The 16,884-nt window shown below is 34.8% G+C and overlaps 1 protein-coding gene and 1 long non-coding RNA gene across 5 annotated transcripts; one reads left to right on the top strand and one right to left on the bottom strand.

The window, feature by feature from the left end:
- Nucleotides 1-6,006: 6,006 nt before the first annotated feature.
- On the bottom strand, nt 6,007-9,063 carry LOC117136224. The gene is made up of 3 exons (XR_004459082.1): nt 8,708-9,063; nt 7,716-7,742; nt 6,007-6,546 (listed from the first exon to the last, which is right to left on the bottom strand). It is a non-coding gene; the product is annotated as an uncharacterized LOC117136224 (long non-coding RNA).
- On the top strand, nt 8,048-16,268 carry LOC117136223 (protein gustavus). Of its 4 annotated transcripts, none has more exons than XM_033296998.1 (4): nt 12,292-12,521; nt 12,663-12,766; nt 12,851-13,740; nt 15,489-16,268. In XM_033296998.1, the coding sequence occupies exons 2-4, from the start codon at nt 12,705-12,707 to the stop codon at nt 15,626-15,628; spliced, it is 1,092 nt and encodes a 363-aa protein (XP_033152889.1). In that variant the 5' UTR covers nt 12,292-12,521; nt 12,663-12,704; the 3' UTR covers nt 15,629-16,268. The 4 variants fall into 4 exon arrangements, with proteins under 4 accessions (XP_033152893.1, XP_033152889.1, XP_033152890.1 ...); XM_033296999.1 differs by having other exon boundaries at nt 12,293-12,521; nt 12,663-12,730; XM_033297002.1 differs by lacking the exons at nt 12,292-12,521; nt 12,663-12,766 and adding an exon at nt 8,048-8,134.
- The last annotated feature ends 616 nt before the right edge of the window (nt 16,269-16,884 follow it).

Raw genomic sequence — 16,884 nt, forward strand, 5'->3', positions numbered from 1 at the left:
CAACAACATCCCGATTTATTACATGCCCTACGACCCCCCACAACAACATCCGGTTGGCATACAAGAGATGGCAGAGGCACGAGAAGAGCCAACTGAACCTCCTATGGAATTAATAACAGAAGCTGAAACGGCTGAGAATTTTCGGCCCCAAGCCTCGGAACAAGCCAATTCATAATTATTAAACACAAAGGACTCAATTTAAAATGCTTAATAGACACAGGCTCAACAGTAAATATGGCCACTCAAAATTTTTTCAAATTACCAATCCATGAGATAGCAAAGAAAATAAACTCAAGTAATGGCCAGTTCATTGCACAAAAGAAAGTAACGTTACCAAAAAATAATCTTTTCCCTAAACCATACGATTTTTTGATATATCCTTTTTCAACTAAATACGACTTGATTTTAGGACGACTATTACTTGACGAAGGAACTACATCAGTAAATTACGGACCCCGTACAGTTACAATATACGGCCACGTGCACGAAATGATCGATGCCTTCCTTCCTTCAGAAGAAATACATATTCAAGATTCACAGAATAATTCCTTTAGGCTAGACCACTTAAATTCCGAAGAAAAAGCAAATTTGATAACCCTCCTAAAAGAATTCCAGGACCTTCAATATAAGAAGGGAGACCAGCTCACATTCACTAATAACGTAAAACACACTATTAGAACATCCCATAATGACCCAGTATACAGAAAGCCTTACGGATACGCACCCGGACTAGATACGGAAGTAGAAAACCAAATAAAAGAAATGTTAGATCAGGGAATAATCCGAGAAAGCAATTCCCCTTATTGTAGCCCCATTGTAGTAGTACCCAAGAAAACAGACACCTCCGGACAGAAGAAATACAGAATAGCCATAGACTACCGTAACCTCAATGAAATAACAATAGCAGACAAATACCCAATACCAAATATGGACGAAATCTTAAGCAAGTTAGGAGGATGCAACTATTTTACTACAATTGACTTAATCAAAGGGTTTCACCAAATAGAAATGGACCACGAGTCTATCCCCAAAACAGCCTTCACAACTAAGACAGGGCATTACGAGTATACCCGTATGCCATTTGGACTGAAAAACGCCCCAGCTACCTTCCAACGATGTATGAACGATGTACTTCGTCCACTATTAAATAAAATCTGTATGGTATACTTGGACGACATTATTGTATTTTCAGCTTCCTTAGAGGAACATCTTCAATCCCTTAGAGCTGTCTTTCAAGCATTATCTAATGCTAATCTAAAACTCCAATTAGATAAATGCGAGTTTTTAAAACACGACACATATTTCTTAGGACATTTGGTTTCTCCAGAAGGTATAAGACCTAACCCGGAAAAACTACGAGCAATTGAAAATTACCCCCTTCCTACTAAGCCGAAGGAGATAAAATCATTTTTAGGACTCACAGGTTTTTATAGAAAGTTCATACCCCATTTCGCACAGATTGCAAAACCCCTAACAACATGTCTTAAAAAGGACAAAAAAGTAGATAGTAAAAACCCGGAATATATTGAGGCATTCAAAAGGTTAAAACTCCTTATTTCTAACGATCCCATACTTCGATCACCAGACTTCAAGAAAAAATTTGTACTCACAACAGACGCTAGTAATGTAGCTCTAGGAGCAGTACTTTCTCAAGATGGTCACCCCATAAGTTATATTAGCAGAACACTTAACGACCATGAAACAAACTACAGTACGATTGAAAAAGAACTACTAGCTATTGTTTGGGCAACGAAAACGTTTAGACACTATTTGCTAGGTCGACATTTTGAAATAGCAAGTGATCACCAACCGTTGTGCTGGTTGCACAAGATGAAGGAGCCCAACGCTAAATTAACAAGGTGGAAATTCAGACTTGCAGAATACGACTTCGATATTAAATACGTCAAAGGCAAAGAAAATCATGTAGCAGATGCCCTATCCAGGATTACTATAGAGGAAGCGTTCTTTACTGAAGCTACACAGCACAGCGCCCAAGAAGACAACCAGAATTTAATTTCCCTAACAGAAAAAGCGGTAAATAATTACAATAGACAAGTCATTTTCACTAAGGGACCAGAAAAAGTAAAACAGGAGAATTATTATAAGAAAAAGATCATTCATATTTCGTACGAAACACTCACTTATAAAAAAGCCAAACAGTATTTGATAGATTACTTCGTAAACAACCACAGCGCTTTATACATAGACAGCGACGCTGATTTTGAAACAATACAGGCAGCCCATAAAGAAATTATCAACCCAAGCACCACAAAGGTAATTAGAAGCCTAACTTTACTAAAAAACATTAAATCATATGCAGAATTTAAGGAATTAATCCTTCAATCCCATGAAAAGTTATTGCAGTTAATCCAGAAAGTTAATCCAGAAAACTAAGAAATTAATTAGTGAAAACTACTTTTTTCCAAATAGCCAACTACAAATCCAAAACATTATAAACGAATGTCAAGTTTGTAATCTAGCAAAGTCAGAGCATAGAAATACCAAAGTCCCATTTAAACTCACGCCAAGTATAGAATTCTGTAGAGACAAATTCGTTATAGATATTTATTCAGCCGAAGGCAAACACTATTTGAGCTGCATAGACACTTATTCAAAATTCGCTACACTAGAGCAGATAAAAACCAAGGACTGGATAGAATGCAAGAACGCCCTGATGCGCATATTTAATCAATTGGGAAAACCGAAGCTATTAAAAGCAGACAGAGATGGTGCATTTTTAAGTCTAGCATTAAAAGAATGGTTAGAAACAGAAGGAGTGGAACTACAGCTAAATACCACGAAAACAGGAGTAGCAGATATAGAACGTTTTCATAAGACCATTAACGAAAAAATAAGAATAATCAATACTATGAAAAATACTGAAACAGACCTGAGTAAAATAGAAACTATACTTTATACTTACAATCACAAAACAAAACATGACACCACGGGACAAACGCCCGCTCACATATTCTTATACGCAGGACAACCTACCGTGAACACGCAGGAACTAAAGAGAACTAAAATAGACAAATTAAACAAAGGTAGAGAAGACCAGGATATCGACACAAGATACAGAAAAGGACCATTGCAAAAAGGCAAATTGGACAACCCATATAAACCAACCAAAAACGTAGAACAAACAGACCCTGACCATTACAAAATTACTAATAGAAACAGAGCTATACATTACTACAAAACACAATTCAAAAAACGAAAGAAAATTAATCAAACCCATACCCCGACTCAAATGGCTACCAGTTAGACTACACAGATTCACAATTATATTTTGAAAAAGAAAACAAAGTGTATAGTAATGAAAATAAAGAAATAAACAATGAATGTGTCACCAATATAATTAAGCACCTAAATCCAATCTGTAATTTTAAGCCAATACCCACAAATGAATTAATGAAATATATAGAATAATGATGTATACAAAACTAAAATTAAGAAAAAACCAAAATGGAATGGAATGGAAGAAGTTCCACTACCCTTACTATATCCATTAATCCCAGCCCAAGTATAGGCTTATCTTTAAGGGAAGGGAAGTGACGTATTCACGCCAACTCATCACGCTCAGTTAATTGAATATTCGCGCCACCCAAACTGGGCCGCTCTTGGTAAACGGATTCCCAAGCCTGACCTAGCAGTTTCGTCTGCTCTCTCTAAAGCTCTCCTTAACGTAAACATCCAAGAACATCACATGATTTTACTGTTTAAAGCTATTTTCTGCGTTATCTGCGTGTCGATCGTCTATTACTTCACTTCACAACCTTGGGAGATATTCCGTTTTTTTCCTATTCCTTATTTCTGTAACCCATAGAGGCCCCTCCTCAATCTCACTCACATTTGAAATCAGTCTTAAGTTGAAAGTTATACCGTAAAGTTCAATAAGTCTAAAACCGATACTTAATAAAAACCAAAACCGAATTTATTCAGTGTTTAATTTATTTCGGAGTTGATCCTAGTTTAAATACGGATCATTTGTTCGACTTGAAAAATAAAAACTATTTAACTTTCAGCGTTGATCTTAGTTTAAATACGGATCATTTGTTCGGCTCAATTAAAAAACTATTTAACTATATATATTCTTGATCAGGGTCAAAAGACGAGTCGATCTAGCTATGTCCGTCTGTCCGTACCGAGATCTCAGGAACTATTAAAGCTAGAAGATTGAGATTCAGCACACAGATTCTAGAGACATAGGCTCAGCGCAAGTTTGTTGCCACACCCACGCCCACAAACCGCTTCAAACTGTCACACCCACACTTTTGAAAAATGTGTTGAAATTTTTTAATATTTATATTAGATTTGTAAATTTTGTTAGATTCGCAAACAAATTTTCCCACGCCCACTCTAACGCCCTAAAACAACCCAAAACTGCCAGGCCCACATTCTTCCGTCCCTTATGGAGAGGCCTAATGAACTGCTAACAGTTAATGCTGCTGTCAAAGAGATTCCAAATATCCGGATCCAGCATGGCACACCAGAACAACTGCATAGAGGTGCCAACTTTACATTAGTGGCGGTGGAAAGGAAAGAGTACGCGGTCGCCGCTTTCTTGGACATCCAAAAAGCATTTGATACAGTGTGGCACCCTGGCCTCCTGCACAAAGTCAAAAGTCGCTATACAGTTGTTCCAAGTTTTTAAAAGTGTCTTGGAATAGTGCACATTTTGCGTGACGATCGATTGGTGAAAGTCTTCTCTAGAATGCATTGAGGCAGGTGTTCCTCAAGGAAGTATTCAGGGGCCAACATTGCATTCCACTCATACAGATTGCGACATATGCTGACAACACTGCAGTCTTACAAGAAGCAGCTGCATTAATCTAGCAACAAGCGGACTACAGGAGTACCTATACGCATTTCAGAACTGGGCTGCAAATTGGAACATCAGCATTAATGCAGACATTCGCAAGCCGGATAAAAGGCTACTCTGGTGTCTCACTATATGGAACAGTTTTAAAGCACATACCTTGGTGTCATTCTTGCCAGAAGATTAACCTTTGGAAGATATGTCACTCCTTTGAAGAATGTTTTCATATTTATTCTAAGTTTTATTAGTCTTGTAAGTGTCTATCTATTGGCCAAAATACTTTTTGCCCACAACTGTCACGCCCACACTTTTGAAACTTGTGTTAATATTTTTTCATATTATTCTTAGTCTTGCAAATTTCTATCGATACGCCAAAAACATTTGGCCAACCACTCTAACTCCCACAAACCGCACAAAATTGACACACACTTTTTTTACATTAAATTTTTAAATTTTCATTCACACTTCCAGCTCACTAAAGCATTCTCTCTGGTTAATTTTTAAATAAAGCACCAAAGACTGCACCTTGTGCTTTAGAGTCGTTTAGATGGCACGATTACCCCAGATATCTTGGTTAAGGAAAGTTGGTAAAAGGGTAAGAACCTTGGAGACGGACTTTAAGAAACGTAATCCTTACCACTGTATAAGCCCTAAGAGACTCTTCGGTATTGCCGGATTTCGTCAAAGATCTAATAACTTACGATAGGGATTCCGAGAAATATATTTCTTGGATTAATAGGGCTCAACCCATTGTGAATCGTTTGGGATGAGCCTATTTATAGGTCAATCCTTACTCAAATCGGACAGAAAGTTGGAGGCGGTGCTGATTCATCGCTTAATGCCATAATGTACGGGAGGACGATTGGCGAGACGGAACATATGTACCCTGGAATACGAACTCACACGAAGCATATATTATATTATTATTATATTATATTATATTATAATATTATATAATATTATTATATTATATTATATTATAATATTATATATAATATAATAAATTTCAGTATTAATTGGATTGAAATTTGAAGACTATGTCACATAGCAGTACAAGTATATTTTTAAAGAGTATTATTATCTTTTTAATGGAAAAGATATCTTAGAAAAAAACCTTATACCCGTATTTTGTACCACCATATTTTTTAAATTAATATTATTCCGAGCCAAAAAGGAAAGCAAAACCTTTTTCTAAAACTTTTTATTGCAGTTGCACTACCTAATTTTATGACCGGTATTGAAGCACTTTATGCAAAATGTGAGCATTTTCGCTTCTTTGAATTTATTAGCTCGGGTCCGGGTTTTGAAGCTCTGGCATTTATGAATTGAGTGCCAAGGAGCATTGCAGAACGCACAGGTCGCAGGGCTGAGGCATGAAGAAATCTGATGTTCTGCTACTTTGCACCTGGCTGCCTGGAGATTAGCTTGTTACGGCGAATTCCAGTTCTCCAGCGTCCTGCATCACTGATCTAGAAACGATGCCATGGATTCCCATGTTGGAAGTTTCTAGAAGACTGGTCCTCCAAATGCTCCTCCCATTTCGCCTGACTCTCCGGATCCAGCTTTTGAATAGATACTTGAGCGATAATTCATCCATCGATTTGTTCCCTTGAGCCCATTCCATTTAGCGGGCGAATAGGAGCGTTGAATTTATCAGACAGTTCACGAAGCATTGAAACAGAACCACTCTACACTGCCCTTAGCCTCAGAATCTCAGTAATGTGTGCCTGGAATGTAACAAATTCAATGCTATAGCATAGTTCCCATCCGAGCGCAGTGTCCCTCAGATATGCGTAGATGCTGCAACTGCAACTTTTCTATGTTTGTGAGTTCAGGATTGCTATGTATTATCGTCGTAAACATAGAATAGAAGTTCAGCCAGTTAGCTCGCTCAAGAGGGTCCTATGCCGGAGTGCTACTTAATTTAAACAGGTTTGTTAGATTTGCCCTATTTACGTCGGGGTCACCAAATCTTGAGCTTATTATTAGCTGTTTTTGAGCAATTAGAAGACGAGTTTTCTGTCGCGATTTTGAACGATATCTTTTATTGATTGAAGCGATATGTATCGCATCGATTCGATATGTACAAGATAACGATAGCGAATAATAATCAGAGACTCGATTGAAGAGCGAACAGCAAAACGCTAAGCCAAAAGTATTGGTGCGAGAGGGGAGAGCTTAAATGCTCACGCAGCTGATCTGCGTAGATAAAGATGATATTGCTACACAGCTGAGGTCTAGTAAAGTTGAACTGTGTCTTCAAAGCTAGCATGTAAACAAATAACAATATTAGGAATCGTTGGCGACTGCTTGACCCGACTGCGATGTTTAATTAAAATATATGTACCAACTTTTGATAGCCAATGTGTAAAAAAAGATTTTGGCAGAACTGATACATGAGAAATCATTAAAGCATAAGAATGTTGTGAACATTTTTAGAAATTAAATGAAAACTGGTAACAAACAAACTAGAACACAGATAAGTTCAGTCGTAAGAGTCAAAGCCAATAATCGATGCATCATCTTTTATTTTACTTCTGGTTCGTCGGAATCTCCCCTCTTCAGACATTTCAAGGAACTTGACCAAAACTTAATATATGTATGTTGCAACTTGGTTTCTTAGATCATAATTGATTTCGACCGGCAAATCGTATTCTAGCACAAGTACGCACACATGCAAACTTGCTCATGTATTGTTTTAGCAAACACAAGGAAGATCATTATATTTTTAGATTATTACGCTCTCAATCTTAGGCGAGCGGAGAGCAATTTTGGACGTCACAAAAAAAGTGCAAAGTGCAAAACCAATATATGGACGTTACGTTATTATTATCTTGTTATTCTTAATTCAGTGTAAACAAAATATGTATTTGCAGCTTTAAACTTATAAAGTTACCTTTACGGATTAGGGTCCATCAGGCACCTTTAATTAAAAAAATTTGTAATTTGGTGATAAAATTATGTACTTTTTCATTAGAAATGTAAGTCAGTTTAAATAGATTTTCAAATTTGTTTAATTTACATTATGTTCTGCTACGCATGTCTTGAAACGGCTTGACTTAGAAAGTCTTTACAAAACTGCAGTCTTTGAAGTTATTTATAGAAATTATATAATTTAGAAGATTTATCAGTCCTCAAAAATCCCACTCATTCCGCACATGACAAAAATCGTTACATGTCACAACACTGTTGATGTACGTGTATATGTGGATATACAAACAAATGAATGTTTTGTGCATCAAAGGTTCCTGAGTGATATTTTGCTTTATGTGTTGTTTTATTTTAATCATAGCAAATCGACAAGATAAAAGTAATGTAAGTTTCACAGGAACTGATAAATGAGATTCATACAAATCTAAGCGTCGGCATTGATAAATTTATTGTACATTTGGAATGTAAGAACATATGTATGTTCATATTTATAAACGTTAATCAAATAAAATTTTGAGTTATGTGATAAAAATAATTATATGTGAAAACCTGTCTGTACATATTGAATTTCATATATTCAGTCTCCTCGGATTGAATCGGTATGAGCGTACGAAAGTTCTTCATAAGAATATTAATTAGGAGTGACACCGATATCTTCAAAAATACACACATACGTAATTGCACACAATCTTAAAGATTTGTTGGAAAATATTTAAAAGCGAAGGAAACGTTTATCTAATGCATAAAGTTTTTGTATATAAATAACTATATTAATGATCAGGATTACTAGACAAGTCGATCTTGCCATGTGCTTCAGTTATACGATGAACTTTTCTCGAATTTGTTTTATGAGATGTACCGATTCGTCGGTGCATAAACAACTTTTCATTTATTTTCTATTAACTTTAAAAGTAACGTTGAATCAATGTGAAATTTTGGTTATTGCATAAAAATTACATTTAAACCAAGACTGCATCTCTACTTTCCTTTTAAAAGCTAACGTGCTGGCTTAACTCAAAGAAGGCGGCGTAAGCCGCTTTCACTCTTGCATATCGTTAATTCACACACACGTATATTCCCGAAACCCACAATGTAACGTTTACTTTAACTTACTTTACTGCATCCTTTAGTCTTTCAGATTATTACTATTTGTTATACCTGCTACCCCGTTGAAAGCTTTATAACAGGTAGAAGAATGCGTTTATCGACCATATAAAGTATATATATTCTTGATCAGGGTCAAAAGACGAGTCGATCTAGCTATGTCCGTCTGTCCGTATCGAGATCTCAGGAACTATAAAAGCTGGAAGGTTGAGAATCAGCATACAGATTCTAGAGACATAGACACAGGCCCATAACCCATGTTGCCATGACCAATCTAACGCCCACAAACCGCACAAAACTGCCACGCCGCCACTTTTGAAAATATGTTGATATTCTTTCACATTTTTATTAGTCTATTCTATTTATTAGTCTATTTATTACTATTTTATTAGTAATTTCTATCGATTTCCAAAAAAATTGCCACGCCCACTCTAACGCCCTTAAACCGCAAAAAACTGCCACGGCCACATTTTTTAACAAATTTCTGGATATTTTTTATAATTTAATTAGTCTGTTAAATTTGTATCGATTTGCCAAAAAACGTCAAATCAATACTATTTTTTGCATTGTTATCATTATTTGAATATCGCATAGAAATAGTAGTAGCCGAATATACATATTTTTTTTTGAAAAATTGATGTTACAAAAGATTCTACGCACAGTGCCCTGTTAAAGTATGTCGTCAGTCCCGTTTTACGTATTATTAATTATAAACACAAATTATAATATGAAACTGTTACTTAATTAAAAAAAAAACACTTCTTTAAAAAAAATAAATAGTCAAGGTATACATTTTTAAATAGTATTTGAGTAGATCATTTTGCAACGAAATTGCCCGAAACTCGAAATATGTAATTCCGGTTCGTAGAACAAAATTAATTTCGGCCAAAAATCGTCTTCTAGCACAAGTACGCACTTACTCGTTTATTCTTTTAACACACACAAGCAAGTACGTTTTAATTTTAAATTTTATACCCTCTCAGTTTTACGCGAACGGAGAGAGAGCAATTTTGGTCGTCAACAAAAAAGTGGATGCATAGTGTAAAACCAATGAATGGCCGTTTCGCATCTTGTTATTCTATTGTCTTTGCTTTAACCCGATCACTAAGTTCAAATCAATAAGGAATTCAATAAGACAATTTGGAAATCTTGATATACAAGCCTTAGGAATGATACGAATAAAAGAAAGATGTTAGACATTTCTTTAAGTGGTTGGCACGCACTAGGTATAAGTAGCCTTGATCTCGAAATCTACATTTTTTTTCGATTTCCTTTTGATTTTCCTTTATACTTGCGAATTTCTATCGATACGCTCACTAAGTTTTGAAATATCTTCCTAGCACACAGCTGAATATAGGATTCATGGTAGTCTTCAGAATCTGTGATTGTTATGAATATTATAAACTAGTACTAGGTGTTTTAAATTCGATAGTATTTTTTTCACAGTACTTAAAAAAATATCTCTTCATCATGTACTACCATATGTAATAAATATTTAAATTTGCTTATATTCTAGTCTTAAGTTTGAAAGCATTGGAAAAAACGGTTCATATAAAAATTGGAAAGAGACAGAAAAGAATCGCGAGGCATTTTTGTTGCACTTGCTATATAATTTATTATTTCTTGTGTTAAATTATAAATTAAAAATTTTGTGGCTGCTTTTAAATTATGGTTGGTATTTTGCAAGTAAGTAACAATATATCAATAAAATCAATACAAAAAATATTTTGATTATTCTTCGTTATTTTTTCTTTGTTTTGTAATTTTTTATCAGTTACCAAAACACAGTCGCCAAGCCTCTTCTTTCACTTATAAAACGCCCAAAACATTCACGCCCACACGTTTAAAAAACTTTTAAAATTTTTCTCATTTTATTCCCCAATATCTATCGATATCCCAGAAAATGATTTTCGCGTTTACATTCCCCATTACGAAAAATATAAAATATTTTGCAAAAGTGTGGGAGTGGCAGTTTTGGGCGGTTTTAGGGCGTGCCAAAAGGTTTTTTTTGCAAATCGATAGAAATTTACAGGACTAAAAATTCTTTTAAAAAAATACAACACATTTTTCAAACGTGTGAGTTGACAGTTTTGTGCTATTTATGGGCTTAAGAGTGAGCGTGTACAAAATGATTTTGTCATACCGATAAAAAGTTTCAAAACAAGTAATTAAACAAAAAATAAACCTAACATTTTTCGAATGTGTCATGGTTGTTGGTGACTTCATGCACCTTCTTAGCCATTTTTGGGGTCGAATTTTCTTGCTTTGCGGATGTGTATCGGGTAGAAATTTAAAAGCGGAACCAAATTAACGGTGTCTACTTTCAGGACTATCTCTACGACAATTCCGAGGCACCGGAAAAAAAGTACAGAGTCCCGACAAAAAAAGTTCTAATAACTCCGATGGAGATTTAAGCTAAACTTTCCAAAATAGCCACGAATTTAAAGAACGGGTCAAAGACTAATTTCCATAGATTGAAAAAGATTATTCTGGAGCTGCCGGCAGAGCGATGCGAAAGGCTTAATCATAGCTCGTATAGTATACTTTTAGGGTTCGAGTATATGCACATATACTTCGATTATAATGTTGTGACCAATTTCACTACAGTTATTCTTTCTTATGTTTTTACTGTATAGGTTAATTAACATGATGTATTGTCATTGTGTAGCGGATTGCGAGTCATAATACGACGAACTCTATTCGTTTGACCATATGGCAAATAGTTGCGAATATGACTTTAAAATTAAAAATTTACTGATTGCAGCTAAATTTTCATTTTAATGAAAACGCAGTTGTGTCATTCCAAAGTGCGAGTGTAATGCTGTTCCACTTTTTGTTTTAATTTAGAAAAAAAAACGAAGGCTAATATTTCCACTAGCCTTACCATAGGGGTATGTAAAAATGCTATTAAAAGGGTTAGCAGATGGAGCATTAACGTCACAAGTGCTGTTCTTCGGAAACAATCTGCGATGCCGAAATTGTTATAGAAACCTAAAATAAATTGTTTTGCTCATTAATGACAGAAGGACACGATATAGGAATATATATCTTTTTAATTCGTTTCCGATGTTATTGCTCTGGAAATGCATACTTTATCGTAGATTTCTATGTAATGTGCAATGTGTTCTATAATCTGCATGTTGCATCCCCAGATCTAGATTCTAGACGTCATTGTATCTTTGGAACAACATAAGTGTCAACATAATCAGTTTATCACACAAACTAGAAGTCCGCGAAATTGTAGTATTAATTAGGCAACTTAAGATATCTAATTTACGATAATCACTAGATTTGCAAAAACGAAAATTGAGCATTGAGAATGTTTAGTATTTAACAAAAATTGTGCCGTGTATTCCGCCCAAAAGAAATCTTTTATGATTAATGCCATAAGCACCCTGTTTTGTTGGCTCGGTTTTGTAATACTGTATGTAAGCCTACATATATTGTGATCGGACAACCCGTGTGTTATCTTGAATAACAAATTTTTTTATTTACGTTGAAAATAGTTGTTTGTTTCGTTTATATTTTAAATACTTTCTACATATTTCTGTGCATAATGAACATTACGATTTCACAACTAAGTAAGAAAAGAAATTAACTTCACTCGGTGACGCCATTTTGTCCAATTTTTGTATACTGCTTTATAAATGGAATTTGGTAAAAAAAGGTAAATTTTGTTCAAGTTTATGGCCAATTTAAGTAATAAATGCTCCACATACTTTTTGTGTTTTTACAAAAGTTTAAAATATGTAAATATGTACGAAATGTTTTATAATATTAACCAGTTTATCTGTATTATTGTTTAAAGGTAATGTAAAGTACATGGAATGTAGAAGTGTCTTCAACGCGAATGCACATATGCATATACATGTCTATGTATGTATGTATATGTATGTTTATATGTTTTTATATGTACGTATGTATGCTCTTTTATGTGTATACATAACGTATTTCATTTCAAGGTAACACAAAATCGTTAATTTTCTTTCTTTTAAGGTATAAGGGTGGTCGGACACCTTCTATTAGGTCCAGTGAAAGGCGTCGTCCTCAAAGTGTTTCATCTATATCCACACTATCCCCGAGAGTTGTTTTGTCAAGATTGGAACCAAGGGAGTTTGAACGTCTTCGACTATCCTACAAAATTGCAATCGACCAAAGAAGATCCAGAAGCTGCCGTGGCATGAACATGGGTCAAAAAATTAGTGGCGGAGTCAAAACAGTTAGTCGCAATGATTCACAGTCTACATTCAAACCAATAATACCAAGAGAGTTGCAAGCTGATTTCGTTAAACCAGCACGAATCGATATATTGCTTGATATGCCGCCAGCATCTCGAGATCTTCAATTGAAGCATTCATGGAACTCCGAAGATCGGTCTCTGAACATTTTTGTAAAAGAGGACGACAAGTTGACATTTCATAGGCACCCAGTGGCTCAAAGTACTGATTGTATTCGCGGCAAAGTCGGACTTACAAAGGGATTGCATATTTGGGAAATTTATTGGCCAACAAGGCAAAGAGGAACCCACGCTGTTGTCGGGGTATGCACTGCAGATGCACCTTTACATTCAGTTGGCTACCAAAGTTTAGTTGGATCCACTGAACAAAGTTGGGGCTGGGACTTAGGAAGAAATAAATTATACCATGACTCAAAAAACTGCGCTGGAGTTACATATCCAGCCATTCTTAAAAACGACGAAGCTTTTTTAGTTCCAGATAAGTTCTTAGTAGCGTTAGATATGGACGAAGGAACACTAAGCTTCATTGTTGATCAGCAGTACCTCGGTATTGCGTTTAGAGGACTGCGAGGAAAAAAACTATATCCAATTGTTTCGGCGGTTTGGGGACACTGTGAAATAACAATGCGTTACATTGGTGGATTAGATCGTGAGTAAATTTGATATATTAAATACATATAGACATACCAGATTCTATGCAAAATACGAGTATATGGGCATAAAGTACATTCGTTTATTGTTAATCGGGGTCTCGGAAACTATGCGAGCTAAAAAGTTAAGATTAGGTATGCAGATTTAATTAGGGAATATGGTGTGCAAGTTCGAAAAATACTTTTCGATTTCTATTAATATGCTCTGATAGGGCTGAGTACATCCCTTGAATATTTAAACTAAATTTGTTTAGCCTTGCAGAGGGATGTACATATGTTTCATGTATGTATGTACATACATATATATTTCAGTATATATGCATTTACATCTAATAACATAAGTACATAGAAATATACCTATTATATTAATACCTATTTGATATTTACCACTTTTTTGAGAGAAATGTTTTCAGTTTTTATTTGATCATATATATTCTTATAGAATAATATTAAATAGAAATATTAAACAAAGGAGAATGCTAAAGTCGAGTTGTCCGACTGTCCTTACTCGTTAGTGGAAATTTCATAATTTTTCAAATTTTAAAATTGTTTCAAAATATAAGTGTGACCGTTTTTGTCGTTTTTTTTGGTATACGAACAGACGGCCAGGCTAGATCGACTCGGCTCTTGATCCCGATCAAGAATATGTATACTCTATATAGTCGGGAACGCTTCCTTCTGCCTGTTACATACTTTTCAACGAATCTAGTATACCCTTTTACTCTACGAGTAACAGGTATAAGAGGAAGCGGGTATAAAAATATATATAGTTTCGTTATTTTTAATCAAATAGTTTTTTCATGCAATACACATAAAATGTTTTTAATATATAAAGTTGACACTTTTAAAATATATTTCTATTTTAGTTTTTGTCTTCTCAAAGTCTGTATTCCCTCAACTGGGATGTACCGTATGGAGTCTATTTCTATTTCGATCGTTGTCACTACCAACGTGCAAGTCCAATTATTGTTCGACGTGAAAAGGCTTAAAAATAACATATATGCTTCTGTTATAAAATAGCACAACACGTAATCTCTAAATGGTTTAGTTTGTAAAAGCAGTTTGTAGTAAAGACCGTTGCACATTGCTTTTGCCGAAGCGGAATGCGTTGCTCGGACGGCCCGAGTGGCATTCCGGTGGCATTGTACCCCTCCGACTTGCATTTGGAGGTTGTGAGTTGTGTCACTTTTCATAAGGATTGTGTAAATCTGTTTCGTACATATTCGTTTACCTTTGCAGCATAATCCACTGGTGTGATTATGATTATATTATTCATCATAAAAATTATTGATTAGAATCACTATTAGAATCACTTCCACATCGTCGAGATCTCGGGTAATGTAAAAGCTAAACAAGATTGGAGATGCAGATTCCAGAAAACGGGACGCAGCGAAAGTTGGTTAACTGATTTTGCCATGTACACAAGCTGGCCAAGCTGTTACGCCCCCACTTAAAGAATGTTATTATATTATTCCATTTTCTTATTTGTCTTATAATTTACTATAGAGATCTCAAAAACTTTTTGCCACGCCCACTCTAATGCCCACATATCCCCAATGTCAGAGAACTGGTAACGGGTATCTGATAGTCGGGGAACTCGACTATAGCACTCTCTTTTGTTTTAAATTAATTTCTGATTACATGATCATTGCGAAAAGTACATTAGTTATTTAGATGTCGTATGGTATTTATTAAAAAACTATATATATTCTTACAAAAAAACGATTTCTTACTTGTATCTTTTAAGCTGAACCGTTGCCCCTAATGGATCTTTGCCGAAGAACAATTCGTCAAAAAATTGGCCGCACAAACTTGGAGGAGCACATTCAACAGCTTCAACTTCCTTTATCAATGAAAACATATTTATTGTATAAAAACCGCAGATAATAGTTTTGTTAAGTAGATGGAGGAGCAATTTCAATTTTTGCTGCATGTGATGAAAGCAGCAAATACTAATTGTGTTAGATTATAATAGTATTAGATCAATGTTTGTCTGTCCTCCAACAGGAAAATCATAGGTATACAATTCGTAATAATACTTTACTTTAGCTATAAAGATTGATTGTATATTAAGAAGCATTCAAATAATAGTATGTACACGGAATGACATCTCATCTTGCAATAAATTGGAGAATCGTGTTTCTTCATGTAACATTATTTAAAAACTATACTCACTTCGTGTTATATAAAAAGCATATTTGTATAAATATTAAAACTTAAAAAGCGCAGTTTTAATTATATGTATGTATGTATAAATAATTCTAACAATATTTAACAAAACTAAGCTCTGAAAGTAATTGGTTTACTTTTTATAAATATATTTCGGGAGAACAACTTGAAATATCGAAAATATTTATTAAAATTTGTAAGCTGCTTTTAATTTTTAGGCAAAAGGCCTGAGGACATAGAAAATTCTGGAAGTAGCGCAAATCACAATTACAATATTGCTCTATAGTTGCTGAGTAGTATTCAATAAAATGATATTACATTTTTACATAAAAGTATGTAACGGCCTTAACATGCAAGATTCAATATATGTTTTCCTTTAAGTGTTCATAAACAGAAATGTGTTTATGCGATGTATATTATTTCTAAACCCAAAGTAAAGCATACAATTCAAAGGTTGGTTCCTGATGTGCGAGTTTTAATTTTTGCAGACTACAATATCTGACGTGACTGCATGCCTACTTCGACTTGCTACAGTGTTTCATACGGTATTTCCAAAAAATAGCATAGATCAGTAGAAAGGTATTTTACGCTTTTAGTATAAAAAAATTGTGCCTTACACCCGCTACTCGTAGAGGAAAGGGTATACTTCATTCGTTTAAAAGTATTTAACAGGCAGAAGGCTATATAATGTATAAAGTATATATATTAATGATTAGGATCAATACCCGAGTCGATCTGGCCATGTCCGTCCGCATGAACGTCAAGATCTCAGGAACTATAAAATCTAGAAAGTTGAGATTCAGCATACAGATTCTAGAGACAAAGAAGCAGCGCAAGTTTGTTGACCTATGTTGCCACGTCCACAAATCGCACAAAACTGCCGCGCCCATCCTTTTGATCAATTTTTCCAAATTTTTTCATAATTTTATTAGATTTGTAAATTTCTATCGATTTGCGAAAAAAAGTTTGCCACG

This window comes from Drosophila mauritiana, chromosome 2R, assembly GCF_004382145.1.
Source record: "Drosophila mauritiana strain mau12 chromosome 2R, ASM438214v1, whole genome shotgun sequence".
NCBI lineage: Eukaryota > Metazoa > Arthropoda > Insecta > Diptera > Drosophilidae > Drosophila > Drosophila mauritiana.